General features: G+C 41.0%; 1 protein-coding gene across 1 annotated transcript in view; it reads left to right on the top strand.

The window, feature by feature from the left end:
* Positions 1-24,770, top strand: part of ubac2 (UBA domain containing 2) — a 153,360-nt gene that overhangs the window by 68,185 nt on the left and 60,405 nt on the right. The window contains exons 5-6 of the mRNA XM_078402235.1: positions 14,281-14,404; positions 18,109-18,156. Coding sequence (XP_078258361.1) covers positions 14,281-14,404; positions 18,109-18,156 — 172 coding nt within the window. The remainder of the gene's footprint in view (positions 1-14,280; positions 14,405-18,108; positions 18,157-24,770) is intronic.

Here is a 24,770-nt window from a genome sequence, read left to right as displayed (position 1 = left end):
TTTCAGGCACCTGCCATACTCTGGGTTTAAAAAAAAGCCCTGCACATCCCCTTTAAACTTTGCCCCTCTCACCTGAAATCTCAGCTCTTTAGTACTCGACATTTCCACCCTGGATGAGAAAGCTTTTGACTATCTACCCCTCTCTGTGCCTCTCATCTTTTTATATAGTTTTATCAGGTCTCCCCTCAGCCTCAGATGCTCCATAGAAAACAATTTGTTTATCCAACCTCTCCTTATAGTTATTACCCTCTAATCCGGGCAGTATCCTGGTAATCCTCTTCTGCACCCTCTTCAAAGCCTCCAGGTCTTTCCTGTATTGGGACGACCAGAACTGACAGAATACTTGAGAGAGTCAAGAGTGTTTCATTGTCATATGCACCAGATCCAGAATAATGAAATTCTTCCTTGCTGCAACTTTACTGACACATTAATACAATAAATAAAGCAACACAATAAAGCAAATAATGTTAGATAGAGCTCTAGGGGCTAGCGGAGTCAAGAGATATGGAGGGAAGGCAGGCACAGGTTTCTGATTGTGGGTATCAGCCATGATCACAATGAATGGTGGTGCTGGTTCGAAGGGCCAAATGGCCTCCTCCTGCACATATTTTCTATGTTTCAATGTTAATCCAATAAATGTTCAGTTGCACGAGGTAACCAGACCATTATAGTGCAAGTTAGAGTTTAGAGAGCAATTATCTGCTAAGTCCTTAGTAGTTCGGTGCTACAGTAGGGTTGTGGTTAGGGTGGTGCAGTGTGGTACAAGAGTCCGAGGGTTGATGCGAAGAAGCTGTCCTTTAACCTGGAGGTAAAGCAACCTGAATCACCTTCATATCGAAGCAATGAGATGAGAGCATGGCCAGGGAAGTGTACGTCTTTGAAGATGTTAGCTGCCTTCTTAGGGCATTGCTTCCTGTAGCTCCTTTCAATGGTAGACAGGTGATAAACCTGACAATGTCCACCACTTTCTGCAGGCTCGTTTGTTCCTGAGCATTTCAAATTGCCAAAACAAGCTGTGAAGCAACCAGTCAGCATGCTCTCCACTGTAAACCTGTGGAGATTTGATAGGCGATGCGGCAACATGGCAAATCTCCTCAGATTTCAGAGAAAGCTGGGCCCAGAACAGATCATCATCATCCAAATGCAACCTAAACAAAATTTAGAAACATACCATACTCCTTCTTTACCTCTCTATCTATTTGTGTTGCTACTTTCAGGGAGCAATGGACTTGGACCCCTCTGTACATAAATGCTGTTAAGGTCCTGCCATTAATCGTATACTTCCCCTTACATTTGATTATCAAAGTGCTCACCTCACACTTGCATGGATTAACTCCATCTGGCAATTCTCTGCACACATCTGTAACTGATCTGCATGCAAAACAAAGCTTTACGCTACCTTGATACACATGACAATAATAAACCTAAACCTAAATTCCAAAACTCACCAATAAATTCCATTGGTGTGAATTGATAGAATGAAGTGCAAATCATCTGTCAACCTATAGTTCATAGTTCAGTAGCTAACTCTTCCGTGCCAGAAGTTAATGAACAGCAAGAACACTGAGTACAAGTTGTTTTACTATTATTTTGGCACTAGCATCTGGAATTAATTATTCAACAGGATTGAATTACTGTTTCATTTTCATATTGATGAGAAATCTTTGCCCTGTAAAAAGCTGAACATGGAAAAATACAGCGTAAGAGCAGGCCTTTTCACCTACAATGTCTGTGCCAAACATGATGCCAAAACCATCACTATCTAATTGCACATAACTCATATCCCTCCATTCCCTGCATATCCATATGCCTATCCAAAAGTCTTTTAAGTCATTAGCGTATCGGCTTCAACCAGCACCCCCCGGCAGAGCGTTCCATGCAGTCACCACCCTCCGTGTAAAACAAAAATACTTGCCCTGCACATCTCCTTTAATCTTCGCTCCTCACCTTAAATCTACGCCCTCTAGTACTTAAATTTTCCATCCTGGGAAAACAATTCTGACTGCCTACCCTATCTATGCCTCTCATAATTTCTCCCTGCAACTTGTGGCGTTACAGAGAAAGCATCCCAAGTCTGTCCAACCCTCTCCCTGTAGCTAATACCCTACAATCCAGGTATCATTCTGGTAAACTTGCATCCTCTTGAAAGCTTCCACATCCTTCCTGTAATAGGGTAACCAGAAGTGCACACGATACTCCAAATGTAGCCAAGCCACAGTCCTATGTAGCTGCATCATAACTTCCTGATTCTTATATGCAATGCCCTGACCTATAAAAGCAAGCATGCCCTTTGCAACCTTTACCACTCTCTATTTATATTGCCACTTTCAGGATCACCTAAAGTGCAACTGCTCACACTTGCTTAGATTAAACTCCATCTGCTATTTCTCTGTCCATTTATGTAGCTGATCTATATTCCATTGTATAGTTTAAGAAAATAACTGCAGCATCAGCTCAGGCAGCATCTCAGGAGAGAAGGAATGGGTTTAACAAAATAACTGCAGATGCTGGTACAAATCGAAGGTACTTATTCACAAAATGCTGGAGTAACAGCAGATCAGGCAGCATCTCAGGAGAGAAGGAATGGGTGACGTTTCGGGTCGAGACCCTTCTTCAGACTGATGTCAAGGGGGCGGGACAAAGGAATGATATAGATGGAGACAGGAAGATAGAGGGAGAACTGGGAAGGGGGAAGGGAAGAGAGGGACAGAGGAACTATCTAAAGTTGGAGAAGTCAATGTTCATACCGCTGGGCTGCAAGCTGCCCAAGCGAAATATGAGGTGCTGTTCCTCCAATTTCCAGTGGGCCTCACTATGGCACTGGAAGAAGATGAGCAGAAATTTCTTTAGTCAGAAGTTGGTGAATCTGTGGAATTCTTTGCCATAGAAGACTGTGGAGGCCAAGTCAGTTGATATTTTTAAGGCAGAGATAGATAGATTCTTGATTCGTACAGGTGTCAGAGGTTATGGGGAGAAGGCAGTAGAATGGGGTTAGGAAGAAGAGATAGGTCAGTCATGATTGAATGGCGGAGTAGACCTGATGGGCCGAATTACCTAATTCGACTCCTATTTCTTATGACCTGATGATATATACTATCCCAAAGTATCTCATCCCTATCATAGTTTCCCCACCACTGACGTAAGGCGCACTGGTCCATAATTCCCTGGATTCTCTCCCCTTCTTAAATAAAGGAACAACATTAGCTACTCTCCAGTCTTCCGGCTAGAAAAGATGCGAAGAACCAAAGAGCTTTCTTTTCCGTACTTTAATAAATTGCATACTATTTGGTGTCAGGAATAAGTGGAAACATTTAATTAGAAACAGTAAAAGTTGCCATACAAGTTTGTAAATGCATAAAATATATATTGTTCATATTAGGGATAGATTTGAAAAGCAGAGAAGTTAGTTTAACCTGCATTGAAAACATTTAAACTTGCATATGAAAAGCATGGACGTTATGTTAAACAGGCATAAGACTGCACATAGACCACTGTAAGGGGTTCAGTTCTCCATGTTATCAGACGGGTACAAAAACAGCAGTAAAAGTATGGAGAAAGGTATGGAGAACTGACTTTCAGGAAAGATTGAACGCAGAGAGGCTGTTTTCTCTGATAGAGAGAAGGAACAGCAGTGAGCAGACATAAATCTTTAAATGTATAAAAGGGTTTGAAAGGATAGTAGAAGAGATGATTCTATTTAAGATACTGCAAACCAGGGGCCATAAAAATACCTTTAATTCAAGCAGGAAAATGCATGAGAAACTTGTTTGCGCAGAGAATTGTGAGATGTGGAATTTACCACCCTGGGGATGATTGAGACAGTTAGTAGAGACAGGGGCAGATAAAACCAATAGTGAAAACACAATGGAAAGATATGCAAATAAAGTGAGATTAAGAGATCTATAATTAGCTGAGCAATCTCTCTGCATTTATGTAAGAAGCTTTCTTATTTTCCTGCCAGTTTTTCCGCATTGTGCTCTATTTCCCAGATCTTTACCAATTCACTTATCTGATATTCCCTTCTATCCTAATAGTCTCTTAAAAAGTTATTTTCCCACCTATCTTTGTTTAATCAGTAACTTTACCAAGCATACCTTCAGTGCCTTCATACAAGTCATTTATATAATTTATAGAGGGTTGCAGCCTGCGCCAGTCCCCTTGGCACACCACTTGTTACGGTGAGAAAAAACACCCATTTATACCTGCTCTCCGTTTCCTGTTAGTCAGCAAATTATCTATCCATGCCAATAACCTTTTATGCAGTAACTTATCCAATGTTTAGTTTAGGTATCACAAAAAGCTGGAGTAACTCAGCGGGTCAGGCAGCATCTCAGGAGAGAAGGAATGGGTGACGTTTTGGGTCGAGACCCTTCTTCAGAGTTTAGCTTAGTTTAATTTAGAGATACAGCGCGGAAACAGTGCCCTTCGGCCCACCGGGTCTGCACCGAACAGCGATCCCCGCATATTAACACTATCCTACACCCACCTGGGACAATTTTTACATTTACCAAGCCAATTAACCGACAAACCTGTACGTCTTTGGAGTGTGGGAGGAAACCGAAGATCTCGGAGAAAACCCACGCAGGTCACAGGGAGAACATACAAACTCCATACAGACAACACCGGTAGTCGGGATTGAACCCGGGTCTACGGCGCTACATTTGCTGCAAGGCAGCAACTCTACTGCTGTGCCATCGTCCCACCATTCCAGAATGTCTTCTAGAAATTCTTTATAAATTTTTGTAAACTCTTCTTGACCAGCTTCAGTTTTTCGCTACTGACAAGCTGATCCAAGTCTTTGCTATGTAGGAATCTGGTTTTCCCTTCATGCTGTTTTGGAGAGTTGCTCTGTGTCCACTGGCCACAAGCTTCAATTCAAAGTTTAATTCAAAGTGTCTTGACTAGTTCTTTAAAACACTCACACATCTGGATCCCAATCCTCACCTGCAATATTCATCCCTTCAAATTGACCGAAACAAATTCAAATTCCTCATTTGTATTATGCGACTCAAGAATAGATTTTGAAAATTATATAAAACAACTAAACCAAGGAGACCCGTTGGGCCCAAACCTCTCCTGCATTGGTGCATTGAACATAGCATAAATGGGTACTTGATGGCAGTTACGATGTGATGGGCTGAAGGACCTGTTTCTATGCTGTATGTCATAGGTTTAATGTATGAGGGGCAGGATTTCATACAAAACCTGAGGGGCAGTTTTTCACTGAGGGTTATGTGTGCATGGAATAAGATGCCAGAGGAGTTAGTTGAGGCAGGTACTATGATGGTATTTAAAAGCCACTTGGATAGGTACATGGATAGGATAGGTTTGGAGGGATATGGTTAAACACAAGCAAATTAGACTAGCTTAGATGGGGCAACTTGATCAGCATGGAGGAGCTGGGCTGAAGGACTTTCCTCCATGTTGTATGACCCAAAGAGACCGGATTTGAAGTGTGAAGAGGTCGAGTCGAGGCAGAGTTTGTAGTTCCTTCGTCCTCATTCTTTTCTTGCTTTTACTATGTTTTCAAAAGACAAAAAGGCTTGTAAAAACATGATTCTGCATTTGTGTTTCAAATTGTATGGCTGTGGTAGCAAAATAGTTTACATTCATTTTGATAGTTGATAAAAAGAAAGACATTAACATTTGTATCAGAACTAATGAACTGAAAGACGCAGACTTGAGTATAGAAATGCACAGGGAATTCTTGCCACAAGAATGGCCGATTATCTGATTTATTCCGTGTTAGGACAGGCAGCATGAGTGGCACTAAAGGTTCAGTTCCGACAGTGCAGAATAAGCATGAGACACAAATGCAAAACCTCTACCACGTGATTCTAAAAAATCTACCTTCGTGACTGACTTCATCACTCATGATTTATGGGCACAAACAACTCAGACATTTTGCCCCTTTGTGTTATTTCTAACCACCAATACTGTCAACAGAAATGAGACCAGGCAGTTATTTTTGGATGAAACTCGAAACAGAAAATGGTGGAAATACCCAGAAGGTCAGACAGCGTCTGTGGAAAAAGAATTTGGATCAAAGACACTTTGTCAGAACTTCGAGAGTTTGTGTTATAAGGTCATAAGTGATGGGAGTAGAATTAGACCATTCAGCCCATCAAGTCTACTCCGCCATTCAATCATGGCTGATCTATCTCTCCTTCCTAACCCCGTTCTCCTGCCTTCTCCCCATAACCCCAACACTCGTAGCGCAGCGGTAGAGTTGCTGCTTTACAGCGAATGCAGCGCCGGAGACTCAGGTTCGATCCTGACTACGGGTGCTGCACTGTAAGGAGTTTGTACGTTCTCCCCGTGACCTGCGTGGGTTTTCTCCGAGATCTTCGGTTTCCTCCCACACTCCAAAGACGTACAGGTATGTAGGTTAATTGGCTGGGTAAAATGTAAAAATTGTCCCTAGTGGGTGTAGGATAGTGTTGATGTACGGGGATCACTGGGCGGCACGGACTTGGTGGGCCGAAAAGGCCTGTTTCCGGCTGTATATATATGATATGATATGATAATCAATAATCGATCTATCTGCCTTAAAAATATCCAATGACGGCCTCCATAACCTTCTGTGGCAAAGAATTCCACAGATTCACCACCCTCTGACTAAATAAATTTCTCCTCATCTTCCAAAAAGAATGTTGTTTAATTTTGAGGCCATGACCTCTAGTCCTAGACTCTCCCACTAGTGGAAACATCCTCTCCACATCCACTGTATCCAAGCCATTCTTTATTCTATATGTTTCAATGAGGTCCCCCCTCATTCTTCTAAACTCCAGAAAGTACAGGCCCAGTGCCGACAAATGCTCATCATAGGTTAATCTACTCATTCCTAGGATCATTCTTGTAAACCCCCTCTGTTTTCAAGAGAGAGATAGATTTAGCTCTTGGGCTAAGGGAATCAAGGGATATGGGGGAAAAGCCAGAACGAGGTACCGATTTTGGATGGTCAGCCACGATCATATTGAATGGTTGTGCTGGCTCGAAGGGCCAAATGGCCTACTCCTGCACCTATTTTCTATGTTTCTATGGACCCTCTCCAGAGCCAGCACATCCTTCCTCAGATATGGTGCCCAAAATTGCTCACATTGTTGTTGCAGAGAGAGGGAGTTTAGTTTATTTATTGTCACGTATACCAAGATACAGTGAAAAGGTGCTCCATCCAGTCAGCGGAAAGACTATACATGATTATAATCGAGCTGTCCAGTGTACAGATACAGGATAAGGGAATAACATTTAGTGTAAGATAAAGTCCAATAAATTCCGATTAAAGATAGTCCGAGGGTGTCTGATTAGGTAGATGGAAGCACAGGACCCCCATGAAATGCTTTATACAGCACATCTATAGAAATTGGGGAGATTTGTTGGGGACATGCCGAACCTCCTAAGACTGCTCAGGAAGTAGAAGCATTGGTGTGCTTTCTTGGCCATTGTTTTGATATGGCTGGTCCAGGACAAGTTGCTGGTGATATTTACTCCTTGGAACTTGAAGCTTTCAACCATCTTTATTTTGGCGCCATCAACATCGTCAGTGTATATCAGGAGTAAAGAACAGGGCTGAGGACGCATCCTTGAGGAGCATCAGTGTTGAGGATTATTGTAGAGGAAGATTTGTCACCTTTCCGCACTGATTGTGGTCTGTTGGTTTGGAGGCCAAGGATCATGCTGCTGAAATGAGTGTTGACTTCAAGCTCCATGAGTTTGGGGATGAGCTTGGATGGGATAATGGTATTAAAAGCAGAGCTGCAGTCTATTAATAGAAGTCTGAAGTAGGTGTCTCTGTTATCTAGGCTAGTGTTCCTGGCCCTACACTATCAGGAATGAGTGTAGGGCCAGGGAGATGGCATCAGCCATGGAATTGTTGTGGCGGTCGGCGAAATGCAGTGGGCCAGGGTTGCTTCAAAGTCATGAACAGCATATGTTGATTCATGGCATTGTATGTCCGGAGATCAGGATGAGATAAGAACAGTGCCTTGAGAAAGGCTCGATACTTTGACAAACCTATGATTCCCACTGCATTCAAATTGTGGAGGGTGATATTTCAATTGGAATGCACATGAGATGAGTTGGAGCTGGAGACACTTGCTCCAGTGTAGGAAAGAATTGCAGATGCTGGTGTTAAATCAAAGATAGACACAAATGGCTGGAGTAACTCATCGGGTCGACAGCATCTCTGGAGAAAAGGAAAATGTTTTGTGCTGGAACCCTTCTTCAGACTCTGAGTGTGAGGAAGCTTTCCGACCTGAAAGGTCACCTACTCCAGCTTGATCCTTCTTCAGACCCTTCTTCTTGAATAAAGATCTCGTCTCGAAAAGTCACCTCTTCTTTTTCTGCAGAGATGCTTTATGACCCGCTGAGTTACTCCAGCTTTTTGTGTCTATCTTACATTTGCGCTGGTAGTGAGTTTTGCTCAATAAAGAAGACAGAAAAAGAAACAGAAATCATTGAAGATGAAGAAAGCAAAAGGGGCAGATAGAAATCCTATTGGAGGAAGGAGCAAATCTGCTTCAAAGTTGGCTTTCTGAGAAGCACAGTGGCAGTGAGCTAAACAATGAACAGAAATCAGAAAAACTGCAGATGCTAGAAATCAGACATAAAAATAGAATATACTCTAATGCTTTTCATTAGAGCTGGTTCTAAAGAAATGTGTAGGAAGGAACTGCAGATGCTGGTTTAAACCGAAGATAGACACAAAATGCTGGAGTAATGCAGCGGGACAGGCAGCATCTCTGAAAAGAAGGAATGGGTGACATTTCAGGCCGAGGCCCTTCTTCAGACTGAAAGTCATGGGAAAGAGAAACAAGAGATATCGACAAGGATGTAGAGCGATATAGAACAAATGAATGAAAGATATGCAAAAAAGTAACGATGATAAAGGAAACAGGCCATTGTTGGCTGTTTGCTAGGTGAGAACGAGAAGCTGGTGGTAGAGAACGATCTTCGATCTGAAACATCAACTCTTTCCGCAGATGTTGTCAGACCTGCTGAGTGTATCCAACATTTTCTGGTTTTATTTCATGTATAAGTTTGGATTGTCTAGCCAGACCTTATCTCCAGGTCACTTTGACATTTAATAAGCAGATGTACTTCAAATCACCCAAGTCTTAAAACATGGAAACATTAATTTATCCCATTAGTTTGTCCATGTGTTTGTTATCTGTATAAAAACTGCCACTGTTTCTGCAAAACATAAATGGTAAAATGAAAGAATTAATTTATTTTGGAACGTTCACCTCAGGATATCAGAGACCTTTACAGACTATGAGGTAGCTTTGACGTGCAGTAACTGTTGTAGAAATCATGGCAGCCAAATAGTCTTGTGATAATGATCACATCATTTACTTTATGGGTGTTGATGGAGAAAATAGTCAGGAAGACAAAAAGTTAGAGAGACACAAGAAACTGCTAATGCTGAAATCTTGAGCTGGAGGAGTTCAGTGAGTCTGGCGGCATCTGTGGAGAAAAATGGACAGATACATTTTGGGTCAGGTCCCCACTACAGGCTTTTTTAAATCAGTTACCTTGCTCCTCCTCAAATAGCACTATATGTTTTTTGTTTACCTGGGAGAACATTCGGGACTTCAGTTTAACATTTTGACCATAAGATGACACTTCTGACATTGAATCTCTGAAATATTGTACACTGGAGTATTGACCAGGGCTTTATGCCCAAATCTCTGAAATGAAATTTGAGCTTTGGACCATCTGACTCAGATGTAAGAGTCTGATCCACTGAACCAAAGCAAAAATGATTTTCATTTAGTGCTAATGGACTCTGGATTATATTCATACCATCATCTGGTAGTTAACAATGCTAAATGTTCATTGAAGGAACCAATTTTTCGACCTTTTGCTTGTGTTTTATGTCTATTTTAATCATAAATTACTAGTATTTGAATTATAGGAAGTAAATGGCATTTCCCCACCCACTTTGTTAAAATTTGACTCCTTCAACACCGTATTTATTTCCTATAGTTTTAGTCTATTGCATTACTCATTTCTTCTTCTACGTCTGAGTTGTGGTAGGCCCCTGTGGTAAATAAAACATGATCATTATAAGGGATACATTGTCATGTGTTCTTTGAAGAATTCCACCCTTAAAAAAACATTTCTGTTGCACTGTATGTGATCTTAGGATATCCCAAGCGCATTACCGAAATTAAATGTTTTTTTAAGTGTAAAATCTGTGTTAATATTAGCTAAGGAAGATTTGCATTATATAGACAATAGGTAATAGACATTAGGTGCAGGAGTAGGCCATTCGGCCCTTTGAGCCAGCACCGCCATTCAATGTGATCATGGCTGATCATTCTCAATCAGTACCCCGTTCCTGCCTTCTCCCCATAACCCCTGACTCCGCTATCATTAAGAGCTCTATCTAGCTCTCTCTTGAAAGCATCCAGATAATTGGCCTCCACTGCCTTCTGAGGCAAAGAATTCCACAGATTTACAACTCTCTGAGTGAAAAAGCTTTTCCTCACCTCCATTCTAAATGGCCTACCCCTTATTCTTAAACTGTGGCCCCTGGTTCTGGACTCCCCCAAATTGGGAACATGTTTCCTGCCTCTAACGTGTCCAATCCCTTAATTATCATTGTATACTTTTGACTCTCCTTTTGCTTACACGTATATTTACCTATTTTCTCACCTATTTTTATTATTCTCTGCCAGGCTCTCTCCTTCCTTGTCTTATTGTCCTAATTTCCAAGATCCAAGCACTATTTTGTGAATAAATACCTTCAATTTGTACCAGCATCTGCAGTTATTTTGATAAACCCATTCCTTCTCTCCTGAGATGCTGCCTGACCTGCTGAGTTACTCCAGCATTTTGTGAATAAATACCCACCATTAACAAAATCAACGTCATCACCATACCTTCCCATCCTTTCATCCATTATGTTCACTTTCTCACTCATGGTCTCACTTAACAAACCTCATTTCCTTACAAGGACAAGGTCCATTTCCACCTACACAGCAGCAATCAGCTCCAGCCCTCCTCAATCCATTTGCAGTTGAAACCAACATTACAGTCAGTTCCAGCCCTCAATTCATTTAACCTGAAACCAACATTTTCATATACATTTTTACATTGCAGACGTTTATTCGAATACACTCTTCGCTGCTTCCCTCATTCTGATATCTTAGCGTATGAGATCCTTCAAAACTGATCACAATGCCTTAACCATACCACTCACCTGTGCTTGACGACTTGCATGGGCTCTGGTTAATTTGTGCATCACTTTCAACATTCCTATACTTGATCTCCTAAAATTTCCATTGTCTTGTTCCATGTATCTTTGTAACCTCCTTCAGCCCCATAACGCCTTGTGACATGGGAACTCGTCCAATGAAGACTTCTTGCTTCTTTCCGATTTCCAATGCTTTTTATTGCTGCTCATTCTAAGCCTAGAACTCTGGAATTCTCTTCTTATACCTCTCCTTCTCTTTGTTCTTTCCCCCTTTCAAATACTGCTTAAAAAGCAGATCTCGAGAGGAACTTTGCTGATGTTCCACATAATAATAATAATAATATAATAATATATTCCATTATTTGTCCTACACCGGGGAAATTTACAGTGTTACAGCAGCAAGAGAGCATTCATTATAAATAAAAGTAAAGACAAGGATAAATTGTCATCACATATGTGGTTCGCTTCAGTTATTTTCATTTGACTATGCTTTTGTAACTCCCTGTACATCAATGCTGTTTAAGGTCTGGCCATTAACTGTATACTTTCCCCGACATTTGTCCTTCCAAAGTGCAACATCTCACACTTGCCTGAATTAAACTCAGTCCACCATTTCTCTGCATATTTCTCAAACTGATCTATATCCTGCTTTATCCTTTGACAGCCTTCTTGATTGTGGGCAACATGTGTTTTCTTGCACAGGCAATGTACAACGAGCAAATTAATAATTTAATCTGAAACAATAAACGGCATGATCAGAATACAGCACCATAAAAGGAAATACAATTCTCTCGTGTGCTTATCCTGCTTTCCTTTCAATTCATTTTCAATCTTCCTTCACAAGACAATAATATATTCTATTCATGGAATCATACAGCACAGAAACGGACCTTTTGGCCCATCACTGACCTTCAAGCAACCACTTACACTGATCCTATACTAATCCTATTTTATTATCCGCACATTCCAATCAAATCTCCACACATTAACCACCTTATTATTATTATTTGGATAATCAAGGCCTGATTAGAAACAGTCAACATGGATTTGTGCCTGGAAGGTCATGTTTGACTAATCTTCTTGAATTTTTTGAAGAGGTTACCAGGGAAATTGATAAGGGCAAGGCTGTGGATCTTGTCTATATGGACTTCAGTAAGGCATTTGACAAGGTTCCACATGGAAGGTTGATTAAGAAGGTTAAATCGTTGGGTATTAATAGTGAGGTTGCAAGATGGATTCAACAATGGCTGAATGGGAGATACCAGAGGGTAACGGTTGACAATTGTATGTCAGGTTGGAGGCCAGTGTCTAGTGGAGTGCCCCAAGGATCTGTGTTGGGTCCACTGTTGTTTGTCATTTACATTAATGATCTGGATGATGGTGTGGCAAATTGGATTAGTAAATATGCAGATGATACTAAGATAGGTGGAGTAGTTGATAGTGAGGTAGATTTTCAAAGTCTACAGAGAGACTTGGGCCTTTTGGAGGGGTGGGCTGAAAGATGGCAGATGGAGTTTAATGCTGATAAGTGTGAGGTGCTGCATTTTGGTAGGACAAATCAAAATAGGACGTACAGGGTAAATGGTAGGGAATTGAGGAATGCAGTGGAACAGAGGGATCTGGGAATAACTGTGCATTGTTCCCTGAAGGTGGAATCTCATGTGGATAGGGTGGTGAAGAAGGCGTTTGGTATGCTTGCCTTTATAAATCAGAGCATCGAGTATAGAAGTTGGGATGTAATGTTGAAATTGTACAGGGCATTGGTGAGGCCGAATCTGGAGTATGGTGTGCAGTTCTGGTCGCCAAATTATAGGAAGGATGTCGACAAAATGGAGAGGGTACAGAGGAGATTTACTAGAATGTTGCCTGGGTTTCAGCACTTAGGCTACAGAGAGAGGTTGAACAGGTTGGGTCTTTATTCTTTGGAGCGTAGAAGGTTGAGGGGGGACTTGATAGAGGTTTTTAAAATTTTGAGAGGGACGGACAGAGTTGACGTGGGTAGGCTTTTCCCTTTGAGAGTGGGGAAGATTCCAACAAGGGGACATAGCTTCAGAATTGAGGGACAAAGGTTTAGGGGTAACATGAGGGGGAACTTCTTTACTCAGAGGGTTGTGGCTGTATGGAATGGGCTTCCGGTGGAAGTGGTGGAGGCTGGCTCGATTTTATTATTTAAGAGTAAATTGGATAGGTATATGGATAGGAGGGGATTGGAGGGTTATGGTCTGAGTGCAGGTAGATGAGACTAGGTCAGGGAGAATGGTCGGCGTGGACTGGTAGGGCCGGACAGGCCTGTTTCCATGCTGTAGTTGTTATATGTTATATGTTATATGTTATTCTACCACTCACCTGCACACTAGGAGGAATTTACAGCAGTCAATTAACTTACCAACCCACACATCTTTGGGATGTGGCAGGGAACTGGAGCACCAGGAAGAATCCAATGCAAGGTCAATGTGCAAACTGAACGCAGGCAGCACTGGAGGTCAAAATTAAACCGAGTTGTTGTAGCTGTGAGGCAGGAGTGCCTCTAATCTCTATAAAAGTCTTCAAAATCAGAAAAACCGTGGCAGACTATAACCTGTCTGATTTTCAATTTAGTGAAGCCAACAGAAGACAAAGCTGATGGATTCTAGAGGGGATATAGTATGCCCCTGTCGTCTAAATGGAAAACTGGTGTATTGGGAAAGCAGTTGCGTTTATATTGGAGATAGACACAAAATGCTGGAGTAACTCAGCGGGACAGGGAGCACCTCTGGAGAAAAATACTATGTGATGTTTCGTGTCGGAACCTTTCTTGAGTCTGAAGAAGGGTTCCGACTCGGAACGTCACCTATTTTCTCCAGAGACGCTACCTGACGAGCTGAGTAACTGCAGCATTTTGCGCCTATCTTTGGTATAAACTAGTATTTTGCAGTTCCTTCCTACACATTTTTGCATTTATATTGATATCTGCCAGCCTTTGTCAAGAAGGTATCTGATAAACAAAAAATTTGAAACCACAGAGAAAATTATGCACATCTCCAAACTATGCCAACCTCTAACCTCCAGACATTTATCATATTTTTCTTCTGTCTTTCCAGCCTAGGTCCTGTTTTTGGATTGTTTGTGCCTTTCTACTCCTCCATTCCAAGTATTCAAGTGACTCAAATCCTGGGGAGATTTTCCATAACAAACAAAACCCTTGTCTATGTTGTGGGTCTGCAGGTATGTATATGATCAAACCTGGTATCTATGAACTAGCATTGAGCCGCTGATGGGAAATTCCAATTGATGATCATCAATGGAAATCTCTTCAACTAAAGGTATTTTATGGGGGTCAAGCTGAACATGGTTACAGTGGGGTGGACGATTGATTGGACGAAATTTCAAGTCAGTTTATTGAAATAAAACTGGAATAAAATGCTGGCTTGTGCAATGGATACCATGCAACCTTGGAATATCCTTCTGGTTCAGTCCTGCTCCTCGGGGGGAAAAAAAAGTCTGCCGTCATTACCCAGTTCAACCTATATGTGGTCCCGGACTCAGAACATTATGATGAACACCCTTTGAAATGGTCCATCAGTGCTCAGTTTAAGGTTAATTTGTGACCAGCACTAAATATAGGTTTTGTCAAGGATATCCACTTCAGTGCAATCTAAATTATGATTATGCCTCGAAGTTATGCTAATGTGGATGTCTGTTTGTATAAATTAGTATTAATGGGAATCAGCTTTATTTTTCTTTTCTTCCAGTTTTTCCCTCAAAGTTCTTTTTTTCTCCCTGTTTCTCAACCACTGATCTTTCTATTGCAATACAATGCTCTGTGCATTTTCACAATGATATGCGTACAGTGAAAGCCCTTTGAATGCCTTAAAGAAACAAGTGTTTAAAATCAGTCTGAAGAAGTGTCCCGACCCAAAATGCCCTTTATCCATGTTCTCCAGGGATGCTGACAGACCCACTTGAGTCACTCCAGCACTTTGTGTCTTTTTTGAGTGTTAATCAAAAATGCATGTGCCGGATGTGAACACCAAGTAGACGGATGTGGACACCAAGTAGACAGCAAGAGAGAAGAGCTATATTTAACCATAAAGGTACACACCTTTTGTGGTGAAGATCATATCCCACCTATAAGCAAAACACAGTGTCAGCTATTTGGTTGCACTCTAAAAAAATGAACAGATGTAATACGCAAAAACGATCTTTCAGAAAGGATTTTCAGGAGGGGATTGATATTAGAGGATGTATAAATAGGCATGAAAGTGAGTATTCTACTATAATATTGAGAAACATGCTTGGTCAACACCCATCCGGTTTCTTTACCTTTCATTATCTTCAATATCTCTGCAAAGGGAAAAAGAAAAAGGGAAATAAACATCTTCAGTTTATATTGAGTCTTTTATTTTATTTTCAGGCAATTTGCTCCTCAAGAGTACATATCATCCAGAGTTGCTATCAGAGACAGCTAGTTTGTGCACAACAAGCTCCCACTAGCAACATTATTATAATGTCCAGATAATCTGATTCAGTGATGTTGCTGAAGAATAAAACAATGACCAAGAACCAGAAATAATGCCCCTGATCGTTCGTGAAATAGTACCATTGGATCATTTTCATTTAATCGAGAGTTCCGATTGTGCTTCAGTTTAAAGGTAGCACCGTGACAGTGTAGCAGTCTCTAACTGCTGGACTGGAATGACCAGTATTTTTTGTGCATAAGTCACTGATGTGTGACTTGAACTCAATCACAACCTTCTGACTCAGATGAGAATACCACCAACTAAGGCCAACTGGTGTCTGTCTTTCGATGAAACACTTGAGCAACACGTTGTTGAATCCCTCCACGCCCCATGAACAATCACCCCATGTACAACTTAGACCAATTCCTTCAGCACCACAGGCTAGCTTTATTTCAGAGTTGTGACTCCTTCCTTCCTTCAAGAGCACATTTTTCCTCTGCTTAAAAAAGATGCTGGAAATCGGAAATAAAAGCAGAAAATGCTGGAAAAAAATCAGCAGGACAGGAGCATCTATGGAAGGACAAAAGTTAATGTTTCAGGTTGAAGACTCCTCAGAGCATTGCTTTTCTGACTCATCTTCACTCAATTTCAAACTACTATTCTTTGATGTTTGGGTTCTATAAAACACCAGTGCTGCCAGTGTCCTAAATCATATCAAGTGCCTTCATTGCCATATTTTATAATTGGCACTGCTCCCACACTGGGAGCATCTTGATGTTATTTTTTCCCCTTACTTTCCAATCTCTGACCTCATCCTTCCTTTATCTAGAACTCCTTCAGTTCCACGGTCTTTGGAGAGCTTGTGTTCTAAAATTTTCAACCCAAAAGCTCTGCCTCTCCACTTTCCCCTTCTTTAACATTTTCTGTAAAACCTACCAATTTGCTCACCTCATTTCATTTTTCTTTTATGACCCATCCTCAAATTTTGTCTATTGGTATTATTGGGAAGTATTTTGACTCATTATATGATGTTCAATGTGAATATGTTTACATTGTTTTCACTGCCATGCTCAATCTCATAATGATGTGATGACCTTCAACACACCATCCTAACTTATTAAAGTACTACCTCATCTATTTATATCTCTCTTAATGTGTTCCCCCTAAATACATTTGTGATATGGGCGGCATAATGGTGCAGTGCTAGAGATCCGGGTTTGATCCTGACCTTGTGTGCTACGTTCTCCATTGACTGTGTGGGTTTCTTCCAGGGGCTCCGGTTTCCTCCCACATCGTAAAGATGTGCAGGTTTACAGATTAATTGGCCTCTGTAATTTTTTCCAAGTGTGTAGGGAGTGGATGAGAAAGTTGGATAACATAGAACTGGTGTGAACAGATGATCAATGGTCAACAGGGACTCAGCTGTTCAAAATGTTGCATCCTCTAAACTGAATTCACCTCAACCTTTCCTGTGGGAGCGCATTGTGCATTCTCACCACTCTCGAGGGAAAATTAACCCATACTGGATTAAAACCTAGAACCACCTATCCAGAGCAAAGCAGAACTGCTTTAATCACAAGAACTCCAAAGGTTTAAGAAGCCATCTCACCACCAGCTTCATAAGAGACCATTGAAGAGGGCAATAAATGCTGGTCTTGTCAATTGAACTCGATCCCAAGAATAAATTTATAAAATAATTTGATCTATAAGAATTTAACTGAAACTTATTTGCATTGATCTCCCTTTGAACTGAGCTTTTCCAATTTATCATTCCAATCCAAGTACTTATACCAAATGGAGTTGTGCTTTAGCTTACTGACAGGGGACTTTTGCCCTGTGGACACTTGTCCTCACTCAGGGTGATTTTCTAGGTTGCTTAGCCCAGCTCAGGTTATTGTGTTCTCCATTTACTACCTGAATGTATGTTACAAACATTTCTGCTACGGATTTAATTTGCTGAAATCACTCAAATTTGGTTGATGCATGGGAGCTCTTTCCTCTGGAAGATTGGTGACAGAAACAGAAAATGAACTGTTTTAAGTTTAGAGTCAGGCACTTTGTGATCTCAAGCAGAAGCTACAGGAATTCTGGAATGTTCTCTCTCCCTAAAACCTGTTGAGATTAAAATTTTAGAGCTAATATTGAAAAGCCTTTGTGAAGCAAGAATTAAGGAAACAAGGGAGAGATTGAACAGGTAATTAGGTTGTGATCTAATTAGGGAGCAAGCTGAGGTGATATTCATCTGCATGCCCTGAGTTCATATCATGAGCCAGACCTGAGTAAGGTAATGATGATGTGACTGGTTGACTGATGAATGAGTGACCACAGTTTAAAATAGTAACAAAGTAAGCCTCTTTATCTCTTCTACTATTTTACTGTTTCTACTCTATTACTGTTCCTTAGCTGGAATATTCATGTGATACTGGTCTGATCTTCAGTTGCTCATTAATGGTCTTGTTTAACTTGTAGCTTTTGACATCAAGTACCAATATATGGATCTTGGCATTCAGCGGATTGGTAAGCACACTTCCTGGTCTAAAGAAAAAGGCATTTACTGTAGTTTTAATTTTACATTTATTGTGACTGTTTTACAATTTATATTGTAGACATAATATTAATTGTAAGTCATTTGCTGAATAATATTAGCTTTACAGAACAGAAATAGGCCATTGGATCTATGAGCCTCTTCCGAGCAAACATCAATCACTTTACAAGCATTTATTCAATTATCTTTCATGGACTTAGTCAGCTTCCCCTCGAATATTAGTTGCCTCAACTTTGTGGTGACAAGTTCCACATTCTCACCATGCTTTGTGTAATGAAGTTTCTCCATAATTTTCTTTTATCTTTATCTGAAACCTCCACACCCTTCTTGTAATTCAGTGGCACAATACTTCAATACTGCACCCAATACTTCAAATGAGGCCTAACCAACGATTTATACAGCTGCAACACGAGTTCCCAGATTTAAACTCAATACCTCGACCAACAAAAGTAAATATATGGTTCTCTTCTTTACGACCCATTCTACTTGTGTTGCCACATTCAGTGAGCTATAGACTTGCATCACAAGATTCCTCTGTAAATCATTGCTCCTCGTCCTACCATTTACTGTATACTTTCCTCTCCCATCTCACCTCCCAAAGTGCAAAATCTTACAGTTATCCGGATTAAATTCCATTTACTATTTCTCCAACAATATTCCTAACTGATGCATATCCTGCCTTATCCTCTGATAACCTTCCTCACTATCCATCCCGCCAATGTTTATGTCATGTGCAAACTTATCAATCACTTACATTTTCATCCAAATCACTTATTTATATCATGAACAACAGAGTTCCCACCACTGATCCCTGCAGAACACCACTGGTCAAACACATACAGTCAAGATAACAACCCTCCACCACTACCCTCTGTCTTCTATGGCCAGACCAATTTTGAATCCAATCCACCAAATGCCATGGATCCCACGTGCCTTAATTTTTTGGAGCAACCTACAATGAAGGAACTTGTTGACTTCTTTACTGAAGTTCATGTAAACTACATCCGCTGCCCTATCCTCATAATCTCATCAATCACCTTTATCACTTCTAGTAAAAAGCTTAATCTTGTGTGTAAGACATGAGCTCACCACACAAAGCAATGCTGACCATCTCTAATAAGTTCATGGTTTAGTGGATGTGTATGAATCCGAACGCTAAGAATATTCGCCAACACTGATGCAGGGCTTATCAGCTTATAAATTACTGGTTTGTCCATATTGCCCTTCTTAACAAAGGAACAATTTTGAATAACTTGGGAGAGATACTATATGGCCCCGGGGACCTATCAACCTTATTACCCTTCAAAAGATCCAACACCTTCTCAATATCAATGGTAAAAAGAAGGATTATTCAATTTAAATAAGAGGATAGAAGGCATGAAATTTCATTGACATTTCACTGTGGATTCTTTATTCGAGTCATAGAAGAGGATTTCAGCTTGTGCTTCAATAGAATAGTTCTTATTAATAGCTTTAACAATATTGCTGGCTGAGCTCAGCACATTATTAAGAATCACTGTCAAATCTAGGCTGATTGGACAATAATGAATTGCATTAAGTCCACCCACTGTGAAACCTTTTTTGTTGTCATTAATATGTGTTATGATACTGAATTTACATGACAATCTTGCCCAAATGAAAGTATTGAAATGCCAAGAACAGCAAGTAGCTGGAAGGCAGCAAGTCAGGTATGTAGGTTAATTGGCTGGGTAAATGTAAAAATTGTCCCTAGTGGGTGTAGGATAGTGTTAATGTACGGGGATCGCTGGGCGGCACGGACTTGGAGGGCCGAAAAGGCCTGTTTCCGGCTGTATATATATGATATGATATGATATGATAAGTCAGAGGCAAAAGGAAATGAGCTGTGCCCATTCACAGGGGTTGCCAATGCTTGGCATTTGACGTTGGCTGGGGATGTAATCAGTTACTTGCATCGGTGTCTTTTGAGTTTAAATCCATTAAAGAGTTGAATACAGGATCTCACGAACAGGGGAGACATCACCAAAATCTTGCCCAACACTTATCACTCAGACAATAAGTTTTCATTTTTATGAAGCACTTCCAACATAATAAAATGTCCCAAGGAGTTTGACAAAAGTATTATCAACCAACATTTTGACATAAGCCAAGTAAAATAATCTCGGGAGAGATAACTAAAGATTTGATCAGCAGTAGATTATAAAGAGAATCTTAAAGGAGGAACAAGAGAAAAAGGAAGGGAATTTCAGAGCCTCGAGTCTTGGATGTGGGAGTGGGAAGAGAAGCCAATGTAGATGATTCTATAGCTGCAATGAAAGGATTCAAGTCAAACTAACACTGCACAATTGGACAAGGGGAAAATGATGGGATTGGAAGCAAATCAATTATGTTGAACTCTAATAACAGGTTGAGAAGAATGAGGGAGGATAATATACCACTTGTCAAGTTTACAAAGGAAAATACAGTTCATTACAAGGTTTTGTGTTTCTGGGAGTTTGCTGTGCGGATATTCCAGTTGCATTTCCAAACCAGCCCCAAACGACTGCAGTTCGAAAGTAGCCTTTTAAGTGCTGAGTTTGTCAAAGCCACAAATCAGCGTAGGCATTGTTTTCTTGTAAATGAGATGAAGGGGAAAACTAGGAAGGATGCAGATGCACAGGTAGTGGAATGATGCAGAAAACTGTTAACACTGCAAGGAGTGTCATTAATCAGAGGTCGCAGGTTTTAAGTCAGTTGGCAAAATAAAATGAGAGGAAATTGGGATTTTTATGCAATGAGTTTGCTTTCACCTGGAAGAGCAGAACAAGCAGTTTCAACAGGAATTTTCAAAAGAACTTATCCACGTACTTGAAAAGGAAAAAGTACAGAGTAATGCAGACAGAACTGAGTAGATGTGGGAGTGTGACTAATGAAAGTCCTCTTTTGTGCTTTGATTCTCCAAAATCCTGTAAAAAGCAAATGCTTTGTTCATGAGAGTGGAAAAGATTGTGGCTAAGAGTTAAAAATGAAAGAGGAAGAACTTAGTCATATAGCGTGGAAACAGGCCCCTCGCCCCAACTTGCCCACCCTGAACAACATGTCTCATCTACACTAGTCCCATTTGCCTGCCTGCATTTGGCCCATATCCCTCCAAACCTATCCTATCCATGTACCTGTCTAAATGTTTCTTAAACATTGCACGAGTACGTACCTCAACTACCTTCAGCAGCTCTTTCCGTACACCCACCACCATTTATGTAAAAACGTTACCCCTCCGGTTTCTATTAAATCTCTCCCTCCCTCACTTTAAACCTATGTCCTCTGGTTCTCGATTCCCCTACTCTGGGCAAGAGAGTCTATGTGTTTACTAGATCTATCCCTCTCATGATTTTGTACACCTTTATAAGATCACCCCTCATCCTCCTGCACTCCAAGGAATATTCTAGCCTTTTTGACTGCCTGTGATGCTGCTTTCAAGGAACTATATACCAGCACTCTGAGACCCCTCTGCTCTACAACACTCCCCAGAGCCCTACCATTCTCTGTGTAGGTTCTACCCATGTTTGACTTCCCAAAATGCAACACCCCATGTTTCTAAATTCCATCATCTATTCATCAACACACTAGCCTAACCGATCAAGATCCTGCTGCAATTTTTGACAACCATCTTCACTATCTACAATACCACCCGTTTTTTGTGTCATCTGCAAACTTGTTAATAATGCCATGTACGCTCTCACCCAAATCATTGATAGAGATGACAAACAGCAATGGTACCAGTACCAAACCTTGAGGCGCGCCAGTAATCATAGGCCTCCAGCCTGAAAAACAACCTTCCACCATCACCCTCTGCTTCCTTCCATGAAGCCAATTTACTTTCCATTCAGCTATTTCTCCTTGGATCCCATGTGCTTTAACCTTCCAGAGCAGTCTACCACTTAAACATCGAAACTTAGAAAATAGGTGCAGGAGTAGGCCATTCGGCCCTTTGAGCCAGCACTGCCATTCAATATGATCATGGCTGATCATCCAAAATCAGTACCCTGTTCTGGTTTTTTCCCCATATCCCTTGATTCCCTTAGCCCAAAGAGCTAAATCTAACTCTCTCTTCAACACATACAGTGAATTGCCCTCCACTGCCTTCTGTGCAGAGAATTGCACCGATTCACAACTCTCTGGGTGAAAAAGTTTTTCCTCATTTCAGTCCTAAATGACCTACCCCTTATTCTTAAACTGTGACCCCTGGTTCTGGACTCCCTCAACATCGGGAACATTTTTCCTGCATCTACCCTGTCCAATCCTCTAAGCATTTTATATGTTTCTATAAGATCCCCTCTCATCCTTTTAAATTCCAGCAAATACAAGCCCATTCGGCCCATTCTTTCATCATACGTTAGTCCTGCCACCCTGGAAATTAACCTGGTGAACCTACGCAGCACGCCCTCAATAGCAATAATGTCCTTCCTCAAATTAGAAGACCAGTACTCCAGGTGTGGTCTCACCAGGGCCCTGTACAACTGCAGTAGGACTTCCTTGCTCCTAAACTCAAATCCTCTTGCAATGAAGGCCAACATTTTTGTACCTGCGTGCTTACTTTCAGTGACTGATGTACAAGCACACCCAGATCTCGTTGTTCCTCCCCTTTCTCCTAATCTGTCACCATTCAAATAATAATCTGCCTTCCTGTTCTTGCCACCAAAGTGGATAACCTCACATTTATCCACATTATACTACATCTGCCATACATCTGCCCATTCACCCAAGTCATCCTACAGCCTCATAGCATTCTCCTCGCAGCTCACACTGCCACCCAGCTTTGTGTCATCCGCAAACTTAGAGATGTTACATTTAATTCCCTCGTCTAAATCGTTAATATATATTGTAAACAACTGGGTTTCCCCCCCCCCCCCCACTTTTTAGTTTAGACCCACCTGTATAGCACTAGCATACCTGCCTTCCAATCAAGGTGCAAATACTTTTTCTGAATTTGAAAAAGTGTTTGTGATTTTGCTTCTTTGTATGTTTTTGCCATCATTTCATAGAGTCACAGTCATAGAGAATTCATACAGTGTTGAAACAGGTCTTTTGGCCTAACTTTCCCATGCCGACCAACATGCCCCAACTATACTGGTCCCGCTTGCTTGCATTTCGCCCAAATCCCTCTAAATCTATCCTATCCATTTACCTGTCTAAATATTTTTTAAATATCATGATAGTACCTGCTTCAATTACCTCCTCCTGCAGCTCGTTCCATTCTCCTACCACCCTTTGTGTAAAAAAGCTGCCCCTCAGGTTCCTATTAAATCTCCCCCCTCACCTTAAACCAATGTTCTTGATTTCCCCTAGTTTGGGTAAAAAACCTGTGCATTTATCCTATCTATTCCTCTCATCATCATATACATCTCCATAAGATCAACCCTAATCCTCCTGCGCTCCAAGGAGTAAAGTCCCAGCCTGCTCAGCCTCTCTCTATAGCTCAGGCCCTCGAGTCCTGGCAACATTCTCATAAATCTTCTCTGCACCCTTTCCAGCATAATAACATATTTCCTGTAACATGGTGCCCAAAACTGAACACAATTCTCTAAATGTCTTCAACAACTGTACATGACCTCTCAACTTCTATATTCTGACTGATGGCCAATGCGCCAAAACCTTTCTTGACCACCCTATCTACCTGTCATGCCACTTTCAAGGAACTATGTACTTGCACTTCTAGAAGCCTCTGGTGTACAACATTCTAACACAGCCTACAATTCACTGTGTAGGTCCTGCTCCAGTTAAATTCCCAAAATGCAACACCTCACACTTTCTGCATGAAATTTCATCAATCATTCTTCAGCCCACTTGCCTAACTGATCAAGATCCCGCTGCAATTTTTGACAACCATCTTCACCATCTAGAATACCACCCACTTTAGTGTGATCTGCAAACTTACTAATCATGTATATAGATGACAAACGGTAATGGACCCAGCATCGAACCGTGAGCCTCACCAGTTGTCAAAGGCCTCCAGTCCAAAAAAACAACCTTCCACAATCATGCACTGTTTCCTTCCATGAAGCCAATTTTCTATCCAGTCGGCTATCTCTCCTTGGATCACATGTGATCTAACCACCCACCAAGCGGAACCTTGTCAAATGCCTTGCCAAAATCCATATTTACGTCTACAACGCTGCTATCAACGTTTTTGGTTACATCTTCAAAAAACATATTTTTGTTACTTTCATTTAATTTGTCTCCTTTTGACAGTAAAACTTTGTTCTGTATTATCTCTGAACTCAATTGAAGGCTGAAGAGAGCTTTATGCCTCTTCAGCTCTGCATCCATTGATTGATTGATCAATTGATTGAGTGCAAAATAATCCATGGTGGAATCTAATCAAAACTTAGTTTTGAAAGCTTGAGCTTTTCTTGCCTACTCTGACTGAACAGGGTGCAGAATGACTTTTTACAGGCAATGGGTGTTCTTCGATATCCAAATGCACAATGTGATGTTTGCAAAGAACCTGACATTTACAGGAGAGTTTCCAGTGGAGAATTAGTGTAGTGGAACATAAAGCAAGTGGGTAAAATGTCTTTTCAGATTCTCAGCAAAATAAATGCAGTGGTATTGCTTAGAAACAAAAATG

This window comes from Rhinoraja longicauda, chromosome 7 (assembly GCF_053455715.1).
Source record: "Rhinoraja longicauda isolate Sanriku21f chromosome 7, sRhiLon1.1, whole genome shotgun sequence".
In the NCBI taxonomy this organism is placed as follows: Eukaryota; Metazoa; Chordata; class Chondrichthyes; order Rajiformes; family Arhynchobatidae; genus Rhinoraja; species Rhinoraja longicauda.
Note: the sequence above shows the minus strand (reverse complement) of the source record. Positions and strands in the feature narration are given on the sequence as shown.